This window comes from Leptinotarsa decemlineata, unplaced genomic scaffold, assembly GCF_025532065.1.
Source record: "Leptinotarsa decemlineata unplaced genomic scaffold, Ldec_3_MD MMD2_tig00000882_RagTag_RagTag, whole genome shotgun sequence".
Lineage (NCBI taxonomy): Eukaryota > Metazoa > Arthropoda > Insecta > Coleoptera > Chrysomelidae > Leptinotarsa > Leptinotarsa decemlineata.
In genome coordinates, this window is record NW_027412556.1 from 17,817,649 (window position 1) to 17,833,348 (window position 15,700).

At 34.7% G+C, this 15,700-nt stretch overlaps 1 protein-coding gene across 2 annotated transcripts in view; it reads left to right on the plus strand.

The window, feature by feature from the left end:
- The first annotated feature begins 3,124 nt into the window (after positions 1–3,124).
- The window catches only part of Exn (Ephexin), a 134,787-nt gene continuing 122,211 nt past the window's right edge, over positions 3,125–15,700 (plus strand). The window contains exon 1 of one of the 2 annotated variants that reach the window (XM_074175172.1): positions 3,125–3,231. Coding sequence is in view for 1 of the 2 variants with exons in the window: in XM_074175171.1 (XP_074031272.1) it covers positions 5,159–5,483 (325 nt within the window). In the remaining variant the exon portion in view is untranslated. Of the gene's footprint in view, positions 3,232–4,752; positions 5,484–15,700 lie in introns of those variants that run through there. The other variant, XM_074175171.1, reaches the window with a different exon arrangement.

The window sequence follows — 15,700 nt, forward strand, 5'->3', positions numbered from 1 at the left end:
AATATGAAAAAAGTTGAAGTGGAAGTGAATTTCAGAAAAGATATGAAATTGGAAATTGCGGAACTATTTTTGTGTATTTTTCAAAACTTACAAGAATAACCTGATTTAAAAATAATATCGAATTTGACAGGTTTAGAATAAGCACATGACGAGAGAAAAGGGGCTGTTTTCACTCATTACTCAAGAAAAACAATACTGCAGAATCAAATTATGAATTAATCTATCAATATAAAACCTCCATGTGTTTCGGATTTTTGAGTGACATTGTATTTGAATTAAACATTATTTTTTCAGTGTTGAATTGAATTGTGTGGAAAATTTGAGATATTAATGTTTTCAAACTCATGTTGCAATTTGAATATCCTAATAATATTAATTTGATATATCAACATACCGTGAGTCATATGAGATAACGATAACATAATTTCATTGCTCTGTTGAAAGTATCATGATCATATTTGCATAGCGGCATAGCGATTCAGTTTTTATCTCCTCAATCGTTGCAAAACGCCGTCGTTTCATTAGTTTCTTCAATCTTGGGAACAGAAAAAATTCGCATGCGGCCAAATCTGGTGGCTGAGGCATGATTACAGTTATGTTTTTGGCTAGAAAAATACGAGCAAGCAATGATGATTGAACAAAAGCATTATCGTGATGCAAAACTCATGAATTTTTTTTCCACAATACCAGCCATTTTCTTCGTATTTTTTCCCGCAAGCGTCGCGTAACTTCAAGATAATACTCCGTACGTATGACCATACGACCATGTGGCAAGAACAATGAGAAAAACCTACATTTCATCGAACTTGGTGTGGATGCTTGGTTCTCCTGGACTCTTACATTGGCACGATTGAACTTAGGTTACGATGTCATAACCATATACCCATGATTCCTTACCAGTTACCAGTAATGACCCTATTGAGCAAATCTGGATCGCCGTCAACGTCATTCAATATTGCCTAAGCAATGCTCTTGCGACGGTTTTATGGTCAAAATTCAGCAATTTTGGAACGACTTTCGCTGCCACACGCTTCATGTCCAAAATTTCCGAAACAATTGCATGGCATGAGCCAACCGAAACAATTGCATGGCACGAGCCAACCGATATGCCGACATCCTCAAAAACTCCTTTAATAGTGATTCAACGATTCTTCATAACAATTTTCTTCACTTTCTCTACATATTAATCGGTTGTTGATGTGCTGGTGCGTCCAGGGCGAGCGTCGTTTAAAGTTCGTTCAATGCTCGTTAACTTCAAGTTTGGCAAATGTTTAGATTAACGGAAATGCATAAAATAACAGTTTTACAAATGATTTGTAACGGATATAAAACCCGAACACAACAAGACGTAGCTCGCCTATTTCATGAGAAATTTCCTAATTTACCGCCCATATCTCAAGGAACAATAAGCAAAATAGAGAAGCAATTTCGCGAGCTTTGTCATGTGGGACATAAAAAAAGGAGCTGCCAATGCAATGGGTGATGAACTCAAATTAGATGTGATGCTTGAGTTTGAGAAAAACCCACATATATCGAGTAGACAGGCATCCACTACAGTCAAAGTTAGCCATACATCGATAGTAAACATATTAAAAGAAAATAAAATGCATCCCTATAAAATGATACCTACTCACGAGCTCATGGAAGACGAGTTTGATAGAAGAACTTATTTTCGTGAGCAAATGATGGATATGTTGGATAACAATATCATCCAATTAGAAGACGTTATGTTTTCTGATGAGTGTATTTTGTCTCTTAACGGTCATGCTAATAGGCAAAATTGCCGCTACCTACTGGACAACGGAAAATCATCACTGGATAAGAGAACACACGCACTACCCTCAAAAGGTTAAGGTTTGGTCAGGGATTGTAGGAAACCATATCATTAATCCCTTTTTCATTGAGGGCAATTTGAATGGCGATAATTATTTGGTACTACTTCAAAATTATGTCATTCCAAGTTTAGCAAATTTATATCCCGATCCAGGAAACCCTCACGTTCTAGTGAATGCGATATGGTTTCAGCAGAATGGAGCACCACCACATTACCAAGTTAATGTCCGGCAATACCTCGATACAACATTTTCCAATCGATGGATAGTGAGGCGAGGATCGATTGAATGATCAGCGCGATCACCTGATCTTTCATCATTAGATTTTTTATGGGGATATGTAAAGAGCAATGTGTACAGAACTAAACCTTCAGATTTGAATGAAGAACGAATAACGCTTGCGATTATGTCGGTCACGCCTGATATGTTAAATAATGTTCAAAACAGTTCATTTGAGATTAGGAAATTGCACATCATTTTAGTTTTTGAGTGTATTTTGTTGCAATAAACTTGAAAGCGATAACATTTTTGAATAGAGAATGGAAAGACCTTTCGAACGATATATACTTATACTTCCCATTTAAAAAATTGAGGGTTGTACCTGTCATTCGAAGGGGGTTGAAGAATATCAAATTATAATTTACATTTGAAGTGTTTCGGTTTTTTTTAATATGTACATTAACCGAAATAATGATTTTTTTCCATTGGGCTTTTACACAGACGAATGTACCGACATGAAAACATTTTTTGAACAGTCCACGTATTGAAGAAAGGAATCCCTGATCTCACCAAAAAACGACAACAGGTTACCAGCAACAGAATGAAGATTTGACAAAAAGATGATGTATCAAGAAGTATATAAAAATTATATAATATTCAAGGCATTACTAGTCGAAGTGATATAGCCGAAGTCTACATACTGTCTCAAAAATAGGCATGAAACAGACTCGTTCTAAAATCAACAATTGTTTGTATAAACCGTTCAACAGTATCTCAGTGCAAAACACAGGAAATGCGAGTTATTTATTGTCAAGCCTAATCTGACATTCTTCTCTCGATGATCCACTAGGTACTGCCTTGATTTCAAAAGATAAACGATACAGGTATATTGATATTGCCTGGATTTTCAATTATCATAATCCATTTTCTTATGTAAGTAGGATTTTAATGGTTCAAATGACAGAAGTGTGAAATATTTCGAATATTTGTTATTATTGTTCAATTATTTTGAGTTTCAACTTTTTACCATTATGTGCGGTCGTGATTAGATTAGATTATATTTTTCAAGAGGTAACTTCGTATTGAGTTTTTGATAGCACTAACGAGTTGGAAGTGTATAAACTAATCTTCAATCGAGCTCAAATTGTTGTGGATAACCCTGAATATTAACTGTTACAAGGTATTTTGAAAAAATATCACTGTCATTGTAATTTTCATAAATATCCACGATATTGTTACTTATTTAGGCCGGATCAAGATTTCCATTCTCATTTTTCTTGAACCCCGAGCAGCTTTATTTTCGAATCTGTATAGGTACAAGTTTTATCGCAGACTCTTTTTACATGATCTGTGGATGAACTGGTATAATAGTGTAGGTTTTTCTGAATGAATTAGAAGCCCATCTTGTGCAGTTATCATTAATTGCTAGATGTCTGTAACTAATGTGTGATTTGAAATTCGTTCGCCGCAAAATCTTGATTTATTATTTTCGATCTTTGAACGACTCCTACTATGTGAAATAATTCGAGCGTACGTACAATTTCATTGACATCTGTAGCACACTGATGATAATGATACACAAAATATCCCATGAGGATATTTTGTCTCATTGAATAACATTTTCACTTACTGAATTGTCTTTGACGACTTTGCAATTACCAAAAACAGACTCAATCACAATCAGGAAGGAGTTCTGTCATTTTAATGAAATGAATGAAAACACTGTTGTCCAATTTCCACTAGTTATACCATGAGTACCATGACACAGTGGAATAAAAAATATTTATTGAGATAGGGAGCTACAAAAACCCATGACATTAAAAGAGACAAAACGTTTGAAACTAACACATTCATTTGATTTATTATTTCCCTTTGCTGGGCAATAAAATCTCTCCTAAGATCTTTTGCTCTACCCCAAATCATAACATTAAAATTGATATGGGAATATACCATCACATAATAGATGTTGATTTCAGGTGCTTTGTGGCACAGTATCATTGATCTTTGAGTATGTATGATCTATTTGTTTATCCCAGATTAGCATCGATGTAGATACCTAAAAATTTCACTTTCATAGAGTTTTTAATCTCGCTTGATCATTTGAATAAGTATTGGTCTCGATATGGAATTTCATCAATACAAAATATTCAAAATAAGTTGAAAGCATCATCTACAGTCATGAGATGAATTAGAGTTCAACCTTCATTTAGAAGTCTAGATACCTTTACTAATCAATAATTATTCATAATAAGTGTTATTTGTGAAGGAGTCATCAATACAGGTAAGTAACTTTTGTTAATTCTACTCGTGATTTCATTGTCATATAGATGTTTTTCATCTATGATATTTCAGGTTTTGTTTCTTGATCTTAGTCGGTGTCAGAACATTTCATGGATACATGAATTTTCTATGTGATGCCTCTGCTCAGTCCCTCTCATTTATATTTTTATGGTAGTTAATACAAATTAATAATTTTAAGACTTGCCACGGTCTGCATGCCACGGTCTGCACATTCAATCGGGTGTCCCTAGAGTCATTATCATTTGAAAAATGAGATATGATTTGATTAATTCCAAGAACTTCACTTCAGTTATCCGTCGTTTTTGCAAGATCCGCTCGGTACTTCTTGTAAACAAGTTATTAACAATCGTGTCGATTCGTACAGCCTCGTAAAATCGCCTTCAAAATGTTAAGGTAGTACCACTGCACGGGACAAAGAATAGATGAGCATAATAACATTTACAATTTTCAATTTCAGTTTCCTCTCTCGGGTTTCGGTGCGATGTATCATTTGACGTGCGTTTCTCTTTTTATTTTATTGATATAATAACAATGAAAAGATAAGAGTTTTATGATCCGATGTAGCTATATTGTCAAATTTAATATTCCAGTGAGCAGATGAAACGAAGTGATATTGAAACATTCCAGCATGAGTAACAAGTGAAAGTTTTAATCAAGTGACGTGAATTGCAAAAGTGTTTTCCGCGGAAGGTAAATAAGAAAAGCGAGAACGACCTTAGCGAAAAAAAGACAAATGTATTTAATATGTGGCGCGATTTGTTCAAACTACCCGGGAATCACCAGTCGTATCAACATATGAAAACTAAATGAAAATGAGCTTCGAACATTATCATTCCAGGAACAGTTCGGCCTCAGGAAGTTCTTTCTCTCAGAAATTTACAAGACTCTCCACAGTACCAAGGCGAAATGTAGGCGACAAAGTTTTGATAACATCGGTTTCCAAGGTGTATGTTAATCATAATAAATCTAATTGCGCAATCGACGCGCTTGTTAATACAAATGAAGAAACCTGTGATAAAATAGACTACGACATGATTAGTAATTCTATTAGGAACTCTAGTGACATTCCCAAGCTCAGGAATCGGATATTTGAGGATAGCCTTGAGAGTCAAGAAGTAGCTTTATACCTAGGTAAGAATTAGTGGGCCTCTCTCAGTTTTCTATTCTATTGTATGAAACATCATGCAGGTAAAGAGAATTTTGGATTTAACAAAGGGTAATTCTTACGAGTACCAAAACTTTTATGGGCGAAACTAGACAGTTCAGGACTATTCTTTTTAGATATATATAATTGCACCGGACTTGAAATTTTACGAGTCTCATTTTATCGCGGAGAACTAATCCTGAAAAGTCAGATAATATTTTTTCCATCATTATCACGAAAAATATTTTCAGATTGTAAAATAGAATAGTTTTTTCGTGTTATAAAAATTACATTATTATATTCATTAATTGAAAAACCTTTTCAAAAAAGGTTTCGCGCTTTTTTCGTCATCAGTTTTTGTAAAATTTTTATATTAAAACCAAAAGAGGTTGTGGTTTTCTCAAGATCAGTGTCAGTATTTTTCTCAAGAACAGTGTCGATTTTTGGAATTTCGTCCTGACGTTTCGCTAGCGCGAGGCTAGCTTCTTCAAAGGCTTATACATACTACTTGATTCCGGAAATTATTAGAGTTCTTTTTTTTCAAAAGTAGAGCTATGATAATAATTAAACAATATTCACGAACATTTTTATTTGTTAACACCGTAGCTTTCTCAGTAGAAGCTACGGTGTTAGCGTCTAGAAGTAAATAAAACGTTGTTTGTGAAAATGTTTAAATTATTATCATGGATAGTTCTATTAATTGTCATTGAGTAACGGGTCGGTCTATTCATGAGACATATAAAATGTTTGTTTTTCAATAATATCTACAAATGTGATGAACAGTTTATTTTTGACCCTATTCAGACCATTTTTTAGCCGATCCCACTATTTTGGGGAACCAGAGTAATCTCTTTTCAGATCAAGAATATCAGTGGTTGTTTTTGAAATATTCGCCAAAAACTGGAATGGTTGAACTTCGTTTTTTGGCTCTACCACCTCCATTTTGATTGATATAAAAAAAGGTATATGAACTTTCAATACTGAATCATAGTTGTTATAATCTGATATAAACGAATTCGCAATACGGCGTTTCGTTTAGACTACATCATCAACTTTATTTTTTTGAATACGGACCTCTTGTTTTTTATCGATTTTTGTAGCCACTGTAATAATAAATTAAGCTATGTATCACAATATATGTGTTTCCAAAAAAACATCATCAATATTTGTGTAGCCTCAAAAAGGTAAAAACCAATATCTTAAAACTCAAAGATATCTAAATCAAATCCGCACATCTTTTGATAATTTGCTAATAGAGGGAACGCCCATGCCTTCCAGGGGTTTTGTATAAATGTGGAAGAACTGTTCAACAGCCAATTTTTATGAAACATACATGTTTGATTTCGGATGTTTTCTGGCAAATAAAAATAGTGGAGAATAAATTTATGAGAGTGATGAAATAAATTGATTTGTTTATAGTGTATACGAAGTCAATTCGAATGGCATTAAAACTAAGTAGTTACCGAACGTCGGTAGTTTCCTTGTATGGCATGGGCGGCGTGATAAATTCATACAAGGTCTAATCATTATTTTTATGTGGATGGTTCTATATGGTAATAAATAGTAAATTTATCAGACCCTGTACATAAGTACAACAGTGTTAATTGGTAAGGGGAAAACCATGAATTTTTCTAATAACGAGAAAGTTGATATGCTTTTCGTACGAGCGAGATGTTTGAGAAAGGCTAGTGGATCTCTAGCTTTCTATTGGAAATATTTTCAACGCATTGAGAGGAGCTTACGTAATCATGGTTCATTTGAAAAACCCTCGAGTAAGAGATGTACAGTAACGTCAAGATGTGGCGATACTGAAATTGGGATGTATTGTAATACACGTAATGAACGAAACGTCGCATTGGTTAATATCAGATAACGAATATGAAACAGTTATGAAGTTTCCTTATCTTTTTTTTATAGCATTTTAAATGGACGCGGTATAGCCAAACAACGAAATTCGACAATTCTAGGTTTCGACGAATATTTCAAAAACAACCACTGATATTCTCGATTTGAAAAGAGATTATTCTAGTTCACTAAAATAGAAAACTTTTGTCCAATTCAACCGATCTTGTAGGTATAAAGTACCTTTAGGTATAAGGTACCTTTTTGAAAAGATAATTTGTGCCTAAAAGTATTAGGAGAATGTGGTTGAGAATATTACTTGGTGAATGTTACGGTTCGGACTTCCATAAGTAGGTGTTTGAAGAAGGGAAGGATTTTTAAATCATCTTTAGTTTATTCTACATATTCAAATTTTCCTGAAATTCCTGAAAATTTGCATTTCTTGCAAATTTCATTAAAACAAATACTTATTATGCACCCTTGATACAAAAATAACTATTTCGCTTAAGGATGTCATGAAGGAATGTACCCAACAGTAATGACCTCTTCAAACGAGTAAAACGTCAAATTCATTTCCAAAGCATTCTTGTGAGAAAAGCAAAATATTAGTAATAACTTCAATATGTATCGATTATCGAATAATCGACTTGAAGTTTTCAAGTCCAAATATTTAGAAAACGGTTGCTTACAGCGACTAGTAACAAGGGTAGCTTATTTACGTAGATATGATAGAGGAATCGATTTTTTTACTGAAAAATGTGCTAGAAGTACGCCCAAAAAAGTTATGAATCTTTAAAAAAGAAAAAGACGTGTAGGTGGCGCCCCCTACGAGTAAGAGCAATAAGAACATCAGGTTAGAATTCGACACCTCAAAAACCTCCTATTACCAATTAAGTTCAGTATTTCAAAAGTTATTTGAAAAAAACGAGAATAAAAATAAAACTTCAACATCCTGTATCTTGGAAACGGAGCGTTTCCGGACATTTATTCATTTGGACAATTCTTTTTAGAATATTGTGAGGAATCACCTCCTGAAGTTTCGAATCACCCTGTATATTTCAGTTTGTGTCTGAAAGTTACTTCTATGCATGATCTACATATCCATTTTCGAAAACAAAAATTATTTAGAGAGTTAAAAAAATATGGAATTGAATGACGTATTCGTATATTAGGTGTTCTATCCAAAAAATATAACTTTGGTTGACCACGCTTTGCTGAATCACCCAGTATGCGAGAAAATAATTTTTAGAGATAGTCAAATACTATCTCTAAAACATGACTTTAAAAAATTAATCAGTTCAAGGGAATATTGTTGATTCACCTGTAGAAAACGACACAGTGGAATAAATATTTATTGAGATATGGAGCTACAAAAAACACATTACATTAAACGGACAAAACTTTTGAAACAACCAAATACATGTCGTTGCCTTTGGAGACCGTACTATTGGCTCCCTTGTTATGAACATGTAACATGAATAGGGATGTTTCCTTCATTTCTTGCATGTATACTTAATTGACGCATTGCAAGTTTTACTTTCAATCAATGGATGTGAAAGTATGGGAGTGTTAAATATATGGAGATAATATACTTTAAAGTGAAATTCTATTCGTACTTTTTCAGAATAACTTGAAAGTTAGTCATGATTTTGATGGCTTGCACACTTGCTGCATTTCATTAAGAAAAGTAGTTGCTAGTTTTGTGCATTCTAATACTGAAATTAATGCTATTCAAGTTTTTAAATAGGAAATACTGATCGCGATTTTCGAGTATATTTCTAAGAAAGAGAGATTGAGAGATAGAGTTGCAATATTATGTGTTTCAGGTCAAACAATACAAATGAAAGTATTGGATCCTATTACGTAAAAAGAATCCAACAAAAATACTCCTTCTAAACACCAGAACTGTAACACGTCCCTCGTCGCGAGTTTCACTAATCAGATCTGAATTAGATAGATGGAAGTTCAACTTTGTTTCAAAAAGTAGGGGTAAATATTCTTACACCTCAATAAGAATACTTTTTCCGAATATTTCCGTGTGAATAAGATTTGTAGAACATCATATGAATAAATAACTTTTATGCTCAGGTGGCTCAGGTATGCTTCAGAAAAGGAGGAGAAGTTAATTTTGCATAAATTGAAATTGGAAAAATGCTGAAATTCTTATTAAATTTTCCAATTATTTTCTGCTTATTTTCATTCTAAACCATGTTTTAATCGAGAGATTTAGCCTGGTGGGTTGACGTAGGTGGTTTGCTTCACTCACTCAATCGACCGCTGTGTGAACCGGTGGTTCGAACCAGAAGGCCGGACGATCGGGGCGACAGCTGGTTAACGGAAAAACAGATCATACCAGATTTTTTTCAACAGAATAAAAAAGAGGCTGATAACGTACGACTGAAATAGATGACTTCAACACAGGAAAAAAACTCATTTCACATACTTCAAGGACTTTGTTTATGAAGCCTACTTCGCACAATCGACTACTGTAAAAAGAATTGAAAAATAATTGAAATACTTCTTCAGAAGATATCATGAAAAATCATATTTTATATGATCTTCAAAGTCGTTGAAAAATTTTTGGATAACACATTTGACTTTCTACTTCTTCATCTTTATACAATAAATGTGGAAAACTTTCAAATAAAAGAAGAAACCACTTAGTTTCCTCCTTTCGAATGTTTTACGAGTAGCTAGAGAAGGAAGATTCATTACCGGGGAGCTCCTAATTACCATGAGAAGGCTTTCTACGACGACAGGCTACCTGGTATTTCGAATGTTCCGTTCTGACTATATACCGTGTGGAATTGGTCGATTGAGTCTGAGCCTATGAGGAGAAGAGCCTATGACGAGAAGCACTTACTGAGCTACCTCTGCTGCAGGCTGCTAGTGATGCAATTGAACCCAGGTTTGTATTTAATAAACCCTACTAAATACAAATAAAACAGAACACAGAGTCAGATGCTACAAATGCAATACGCATATATACAGACGGCTCAAAAACCAATGAAGGCTCAGGATGAGGAGTGTACTCCATATCACTAAGCCTAAGGATTAAGTGGGGAATGGGAAAAATACCAGCGTGGTTCAAACAAAACTGGCTAGTACTTCAATCGCCACAAAAGATATAACCAGGAAAGGAATTTCTGGCAAAAACATAAAAATCTGCACTGATAGCAGACAAGCCCTATTAGCCTTGAACAGACACCGTGTAACTTCAGGGCTAGCACTAGAGTGCCACCAAGATTAAGCCAAAGCCTCGGTAGATAATAACATTATCCTGAGGTGGGTTAAAGGGCACGACAGGAGTAAAGGTAATCGCATTGCCGACTGTTTAGCCAAGGAAGCGGCTGGACTAAGAATTTTTGGAACCAGTGACACCCACGGCCTGATGACTTCGACAATTGCGGAACCAGGCAAACATCACACCTATGCTCAATCCCTGAAGAGACGGGATGGAATCAAAAGATGCAATCGTACCAGGATCACCCTGGGCGATCCTGTGAAGCCAGCGCCGAAGAAATATCTGGCGATGACCAGGAAAAATCTACGCTCAACAGCAGGATTTCTGACTGGCCACTGTCAACTAAGGAAACACCTCCATTATATGGGGCAAGTAGACACCCCTCTATGCAGGAAGTGTGAACAGGAAGATGAGACTGTCAGGCATGTCCTATGCGAGTGTTCGGAGTTATCGTAAATAAGAGAGAGTGTGTTTGGTGGGTCTTGGCCTACACATTCCGATATAAAGGAGATGTCTCCCAGTGACCTGTCAACCTTCCTGGAAAGGACAGGATGGACGATGACCTAGGAGGACAACTCCTCGGGAGGATGTACAATGGGTCACATGTGGCCTAAGTGCTGTGGGCCTACACTCACCCTCCCTACTCTACAGATACAGATATACAGTATGTCCCAGCTAAAACTTGTCACCCCCCTAATCTGCGAACTCGTGAAAAAATTGAAAATCGCTCAGACTCGTCGATTTTTATTTCAAAGGGGAACACTTTCACCAAATAAATACATCATCATCATTGTGTTGTTAACCCCCTCATCTTCAGCACCCCTACTTCAGAATTTTCAATAGGACTACTATATTTGTGATATATCATATTGAAGGGAATTCAATCCCAAATACATCGGTGTTGATGAAGTTTAAATGAAAACTAAGTTTTATTAAGATATTTTAATTTTTCATCACCTAAAATGTTATTATCGTAAGATGGTTCACTGTATTGAAAAATGATATGCTTTCAGAAATTATAGTTTAGAAGGTGAGACAGACGATCCCATGAAAAAAAATTGTCGTCATGTGTTTTTGTATACGCATATCTTTGTTTAAGCCTTGGTATATTGATGTATTCGATCCGATGTATATCACTCCATTCCACTTCACTCCATTTGAAAACTTCCGAAAATGGTTTATACGTACAAGAGAGAATATCCATTGTAGCTGCGTAGCAGCGTATTTTGAAAATGGACAATATGCTAGAGTTACGGTTAGAATTTTCAATAAAATTCATCCAGAAAAAAACACATCATATCAGTATGTGATTCAATTGATGAATACGTTCATGGAGTAAGGATCGGTGCTGGATAAAAAAAATGAACGAGAGAAGCTTATGAGAAATGGAGGTGTCGCTGTTGCAGTTGTAGGACATGTAGTGGTGAACAACATTCAATCTTTAGGACAACTTGAGACTATTTCTAAAAGCAGCGTACATCGAATACTGAAAGAAGCAAAATTCCATCCTTTTGAAATGCATAATGTACAAGAATCAAATGACAGACGTGAGTTTTGTCATGAGTCAATTATTGATTGGCGATAATAATTACCTCTACAATGTGTGCTTTTCTGACGAATTTCTTTTTTATTCAAATGGACATGTGAACAGGCACATTTGCAGATATTGAAGTCATGTAAATCCCCATTAGTATAGGGAAACTCATTCACAAACTACCCGGAATTGAATGTATGGGCTGGTATTCTGGGAGACCATACTGTAGTTCCATATTTCATTGATGGTAACCTCAACGGACAAAAGCATCTTAAACTTCTTGATACAACTGTGAACTCCAAAATCACTCAGTTACTTGAAGACGATGATAGTTTACTTGAAGGTCAGCTCACCTTTCAACAAGATAGAGCTCCTCCACATTTTTTGCACCTTCACGTCAATTTTCAGATAACAATTTCACAGGGAGATGAATTGGAAGGCGAGGACCAATAGAATGGCCGGCTAGATCTCCTGATTTATCAGCTTAAGACTTGAATTCCAAATTTATATTACAAAGCCAAATTCTCTTGATCTACGCAGGAGAATTGTTGTGGAGTGTCGTGCAGTGACTCCAGAAATGTTGAGAAATGTGCGAAGACATTTCGAAAATCACTTATTTTTCTGTATGGAACTGAATGGTTCACATTTTGAACCTTGATAAGATGATAACATTTGAGGTGATGAAAAAAAAAATATCTTGATAAAACTTAGTTCTCATTAAATCTTCAACAACACTTCATCGATCCTCAATTTCAGTACACCGATGTACTTGGGACTGAATTTTCTTCAAAATGATGTATCACAAGTATAATGACTTCCATTGAAAATTTTGACATAAGGGGTGCTAGGGATGAGAGGGTTGACAACACAATGATGACGTATTTGGTAAAAGAGTTCCCCTTGAAATAAAAATCGAAGGGTTTGAGCAATTTTTCACGAGTTCGCAGATTAGGGGGGGTGACAAGTTCAATCTGGGCCACACTGTAAACTGTACTGGATTCACAGGTTACACATCATCCTATCCTAGGATTTGACAACGCAAACTTTTTTACTGGCAATTTTTCTTCGTTTTTCTTTGGGAGGGGGGTCACTGGCAGTCTAAATTCAAGTTCCCGGGGTACCAGACCCGTTGCGTCACCCGCCATCTTGAAGGGTTGATTTTTGTTTATTGAATAACTCGTTCATTTTTAATTTTACGAGAAAAGTTGGGATGAAGTTCTTTAAAATCAATTCAGATCCTCATCAATTTTTTCGTAGGATCGATATTTTTTTATTTATACCCGAGAAAATGAGGGGATAACATCTTATCATTTTATTATCACATTTATTTTCGATTTTAAGAGAAAAATTGTGGAAAACAATATTGAAAATGAAATTTTCTACAATTTTGGCTTCCATGGATTTTTTCGTAGGATCGATATTTTTCGATTTATACCCGAGAAAAAGATGGGGTAAAATCATATTATTATATTATATATCGCGTTTATTTTCAATTTTACGAGAAAAAAGTAATGAACAAAGTTGTATGAAATTGAATTTTCTACAATTATAGTCTTCATAATTTTTTTCGTTGGATCGTTATTTTTGTACTTATACTCGAGAAAATAAGGAGATAACATGAGAGTAACTTGGACAACGAAGAATTCTTTGCCAAAACGATGCTGTATGTTCATTTCCCAGATATTTCGATGCAACTGAAAACTAAATGTTCCATCTGAAGAAAAGCGCATTGGAATATTTACGTAATTCGATTCCATTTCATTGTAATTTCGATCCAATTTATGTTTATATTTATTCTTAATATTGAAATACATTGTCGAAAGAATCAATATTCATTGCTTTTGTTTGAAGGTGATTGACAATGTTTCATGATGAATTTTACTAGTTCGGACTTCCATTGTCTAAAATGATTTGAAATCCCTGTAACAATTATTTCATATCAGGTTTATTTTGCTTAATATAATTGTTATTTTCAGCTAAGTATTCATTTTTAATTCTTCTTTTTTAGTTGTTTCAGGGATTTCAAATCATTTTATATAGTAGACAATGGAAGTCCGAACTAGTGAAATTCAACATTCATTGCTGTTTTTCCGCGCACTTCTCTCAATCTTTAGTTTAATTAATCGTGCTTTACTATCTCGAGTTCCTCCAGACGTTAATTCAAAACATCCTAAATAGCACCAATGTGGATTATAATCAAGGAATATACTGGTATACTGGGAGCTATGCAATTATCTATTTGGTACTCGTATCTACATGGAATGTTCAGTGAGGGGATTGTTTTCAAGTGTGATTAGCGGACATAGAATACATAATTGGAGAGGAAATTGATGAAAGTGAAAAGTGGTGTATTTTGAAATTAAATTGATGAAAGTGAAAAATGGTGTATTTTGAAAGTTGTTTTAATGAAATTGAATAAAGACAATATTCACATTCAAAATGACAATGGAGGTAACGAACCAGAAAATTATGAGTATTCTTCGATAAAAGCACTATTTACTGAAAAACACCATGTGAAATTTGAAAAGATTCTAGAAATCCACAACTTCCAGAAAAGAAAAAATGATGTTCTGAAAAATATACCATTCATTCTTTCTTTATATTTATAATAACTTATAAATAAACAATAGTTTTTTCACAAAACTTTTTCAATCTATAGAATTCCCAATAAAATACTGAGAATGAGGAAAAATAATTGTGTTACTGATGAAATTTCAAATAAGGTGAAAATTCATAATACAATTTACAAAAACCTGGAAAAACCCATTATAGTAAAAAAACTTGTAAAACATGGAAAAACAAAATTTGAATAAACATTTTGAAAAAGCAGGAGCTAACCCTGAAAAAACTTGGAATCTAATTGAATAGTGATATAAATGATGGCGAAAAATGTATCAAAGAGATAGAATCTTCAAATAATTCAATACTAACCAATGAAAAGGACATAACAAATAAACTTAATTCTTTTCTCTTCAATTCCAACCAATTTATAAAGGAAGAGAACGAAAAATGTTTCAAATTATCGTCCAGTTGCTCTTTTAAATTTGTTTGGGGTTCTACCCGAATAAACACATTAAATATATGGTATCGTTGAGTTTGGGTTGAACCACATCTGGAGTTTTGTATTCGGCGTTTCGGCTCCCATTTTGGAGCCAATTTCTCTCCAGGTCTCGTCATGAGTTATCTCTAAGATTTCAATCAGCCTACTCCTTAAACAGAGGCTGTCTGGAAGGTTCTAGTCTGACACCGACCTTATGGTTGATAGTCATGGAAGAGTGGTTCGAACGAGAAGCAAGACAAGGCATAGGTGCACGTGCAGGTCTACGCGGATGACCAGCTGGTCATCATCGAAGGTGGCTTCGTTGAGAGCATTGAGAATAGATGGAATCTGGTCTGGAACGAATGCAAAGCATTGTAGGAAGAGATGGTGCTGGGGTATAATGACAGGAAGACGAAATGCATGTATATGTATACAGGCCAGAAGGTATGAAAGACCCTGGTCATTAGAATGAATGGTAGGGAGATTCAGATCAAAATGAGTGTGAGATACTCAGGAATTGTGGTGGACTCTGGACTATTGTTCA